At 46.0% G+C, this 3,495-nt stretch overlaps 1 protein-coding gene across 8 annotated transcripts in view; it reads left to right on the top strand.

Annotated features, from left to right (window-relative positions):
* Positions 1–1,273: 1,273 nt before the first annotated feature.
* The window catches only part of sst1.2 (somatostatin 1, tandem duplicate 2), a 2,739-nt gene continuing 517 nt past the window's right edge, over positions 1,274–3,495 (top strand). The window contains exons 1-2 of one of the 8 annotated variants that reach the window (XM_061972016.1): positions 1,274–1,645; positions 3,406–3,495. The exon at positions 3,406–3,495 is cut by the window's right edge and continues 92 nt beyond it. In XM_061972016.1, the coding sequence (XP_061828000.1) occupies positions 3,411–3,495 (85 nt within the window). In that variant the 5' untranslated portion in view covers positions 1,274–1,645; positions 3,406–3,410. Of the gene's footprint in view, positions 1,650–1,699; positions 1,866–1,978; positions 2,030–2,125; positions 2,317–2,419; positions 2,449–3,405 lie in introns of those variants that run through there. The other 7 variants (XM_061972015.1, XM_061972014.1, XM_061972017.1 and 4 more) reach the window with 7 other exon arrangements.

The following is a 3,495-nucleotide window of genomic DNA, read 5'->3' as shown; positions in this document are numbered from 1 at the left end:
TCTTGTTCTTTCGGTCATAACCCAAAGCTCATGACCATAGGTGAGGATGGGAACGTAGATCGACCGGTAAATTGAGAGCTTTGCCTTCCGGCTCAGCTCCTTCTTCACCACAACGGATCGATACAGGGTCTGCATCACTGCAAACGCCACACCGATCCGCCTGTCGATCTCACGATCCACTCTTCCCTCACTCGTGAACAAGATTCCCAAGTACTTGAACTCCTCCACTTGGGGCAAGATCTCCTCCCCAACCCGGAGATGGCACTCCACCCTTTTCCGGGGCGAGAACCATGGACTCGGACTTGGAGGTGCTGATTCTCATCCCAGTCGCTTCACACTCTGCTGCGAACCGATCCAGCGAGAGCTGAAGATCCTGGCCAGATGAAGCCATCAAGACCACATCATCTGCAAAAAGCAGAGACCTAATCCTGCAGCCACCAAACCAGATACCCTAGAAATTCTGTCCATAAAAGTTATGAACAGAATCAGTGCCTTAGCGGAGTCCAACCCTCACTGGAAACGTGTCCGACTTACTACCGGCAATGCGGACCAAGCTCTGACACTGATCACACAGGGAGCGGACCGCCAAAATCAGACAGTCCGATACCCCATACTCTCTGAGCACTCCCCACAGGACTTCCCGAGGGACACGGTCGAATGCCTTCTCCAAGTCCACAAAACACATGTAGACTGGTTGGGAAAACTCCCATGCACCCTCAAGGACCCTGCCGATAGTATAGAGCTGGTCCACAGTTCCACGACCAGGACGAAAACCACACAGTTCCTCCTGAATCCGAGGTTTGATGTATCTGTGTGGGGGGGCGTGGCCTGCGGACCTGCAGCGATGCAGGGTGTGCCAGATTAGCGACAGGTGCGTAGATGGCACACCTGGGCCGGTTTATCGAGTACGAGTACGAGCACGAGAGAGCGAGGACTGAAAAGGAACACAAAGAACATTTATTGAAAAATAAATCCTTGCTCAGAACTATGAATGCAGCTGTCATGTCCGTGATTGGTGGCCTGAAGAACCCGGAGGAGCAAGTCTTCCACAATCTGATATACTTCTCATTATAATAAAAACTGTATTCAAGAGGTTGTAAAGTTTAGAAAATATTGGACTTATGATTATTTATTATTTGTAATTCCTACTTTGGAATTTAGTGTAAAGGGCGTGCATTCAGCGTCATGTAATGATGTCATTGATTACTTGGTATCGGATCGATAATTCCATGTATCAGCCGCGTGCAACATTGAAACCAGAAAACAATGGTCACACAAATGTTTGCCGTCTTGATGGCAGAACATTTGGCTCCACTAAAGACGGAGCAGTGGAGTGGGCGAGCGCTTTGCTTAATGGAAATATTGGCGCCCGCTAATGAAGTCTGCTAATCCGCTAACGCTCCGTTAATTCTCCGCCTCGCGCCTCTTTTATTGTTTTATTGTTCACAAGCCATTTGGCACTAATGGAAGTTTGGTCAACATTCCTGCGTCTCCTGCGCGCTCAGCTGTCAATCACACGCAGGCACGGTGGCGGGGGGGAGGGGCTCGAGCCTTCAAAAGAGCCGCAGGTAGACGAGCGCCACCACAGACCGGCTCCGATCCCCGACCAGAACCAGAACCAGAACCAGCGGCAGAAGCAGAAGAAGCAAGTATGCACGTTTCATGTTGTGTGTCTGTGAATGTTGCCGTGCATCAGGTCCTAATCGAGTGGCTTCATCAGTCAATGCTCAAAGACCAGATAGGACAGCTTTCTTCTGACTAAAACTGTCCTATCAAGTGTTTTAGCCTTGATGTTGTGTGTGTCTGTGAATGTTGCCGTTCATCGGGTCATTGTGTTCTCTTAATTGTTGGTATGGTATGGTATGGTAAGTAGCTTCATCAGTCAATGCTCAAAGACCAGATAGGACAGATTTCTTCTGACTATAACTATCCTATCAAGTGTTTTAGCTTTGATGTTGTGTGTCTGTGAATGTTGTAGTTCATCAGGTCACTGTGTTTTCATAAAAATAAGTTGGTGTGGTATGGTATGGTAAGTAGCTTCATCAAACAATGCTCAAAGACCAGATAGGACAGCTTTCTTCTGATTAAAACTGTCCTATCAAGTGTTTTAGCCTTGATGTTGTGTGTCTGTGAATGTTGCCATGCATCAGGTCCTAATCGAGTGGCTTCATCAGTCAATGCTCAAAGACCAGATAGGACGGCTTTCTGCTGACTAGCACTGTCCTATCAAGTGTTTAGCCTTGATGTTGTCTGTCTGTGAATGTTGGCGTTCATCAGGTCATTGTGTTCTCTTAATTGTTGGTATGGTATGGTATGGTAAGTAGCTTCATCAGTCAATGCTCAAAGACCAGATAGGACGGCTTTCTTCTGACTATAACTGTCCTATCAAGTGTTTAGCCTTGATGTTGTGTAATTGTGTTCTCTTAATTGTTGGTATGGTATGGTATGGTAAGTAGCTTCATCAGTCAATGCTCAAAGACCAGATAGGACAGCTTTCTTCTGACTATAACTATCCTATCAAGTGTTTTAGCTTTGATGTTGCAAAGACCAGATAGGACAGCTTTCTTCTGACTATAACTATCCTATCAAGTGTTTTAGCTTTGATGTTGTCTGTCTGTGAATGTTGCCATTCATCGGGTCATTGTGTTCTCTTAACCAAGCAGCTTAATCAATTCATTCAAATACCAGATAGGACAGCTTTTGTCTGACTAAAACTGTCTTATCTCGAGTTTCAGCTCATGTTGTGTGAGTGTGAATAAGGTCGTTCATCAGGTCATTGTGTTCTCTTAATTTAGTAGCTTCATCTGTACATGCTCAAATACTGGATAGGACATCTTTCTTCTGACTATAACTGTCCAATCTATTGTTTCAGCTTTGATGTTGTGTGTGTGTGTAAATGTTGTCGTTAATCAGGTCATTGTGTTCTCTTAACAAAGTAGCTTCATCAGTCCATGCTCAAACACTGGATAGGACATATTTCTTCTGACTATAACTGTCCTATCTAGAGTTTCAGCTTTGATGTTGTGTGTCGGTGTCTGGCCATGCTTGAGCAGCTTCATCAGTCAATGCTCAAAGACTAGATAGGCATCTGACTAGAACTGTCCCATCTTGGGTTTCAGCTCATGTTGTGTGTCTGTGAATGTTGTCGTCCATCCGGCCATGCTCGATCAGCTTCATCAGTCAATGCTCAAAGACTAGATAGGACAGCTTTTATCTGACTAGAACTGTCCCATCGAGGGTTTCAGCTCATGCTGTGTGTCTGTGAATGTTGTCGTCCATCAGGTCAGAGCCACGCAGCTTATTCAGACCATGCTCAAAAACTAGATAGGACAGCTTTTGTCTGACGAGAACTGTCCCATCCAGTATTTGATCTTTGATGTTGTGTGGTTCTTCCTTCTCTTTCAGCAGACATGCAGCCTGGTCCGGGTCCCGCCATCTTGGTCGTCATCGCCTTGGTTCTGCGCAGCCCGGCAGTTTCCTCTCAGCCCGACAGAG

Source organism: Nerophis lumbriciformis, linkage group LG17, assembly GCF_033978685.3.
Source record: "Nerophis lumbriciformis linkage group LG17, RoL_Nlum_v2.1, whole genome shotgun sequence".
In the NCBI taxonomy this organism is placed as follows: Eukaryota; Metazoa; Chordata; class Actinopteri; order Syngnathiformes; family Syngnathidae; genus Nerophis; species Nerophis lumbriciformis.
The sequence above is the reverse complement of the archived record's forward strand: the minus strand, read 5'-3'. Positions and strand labels throughout refer to the sequence as shown.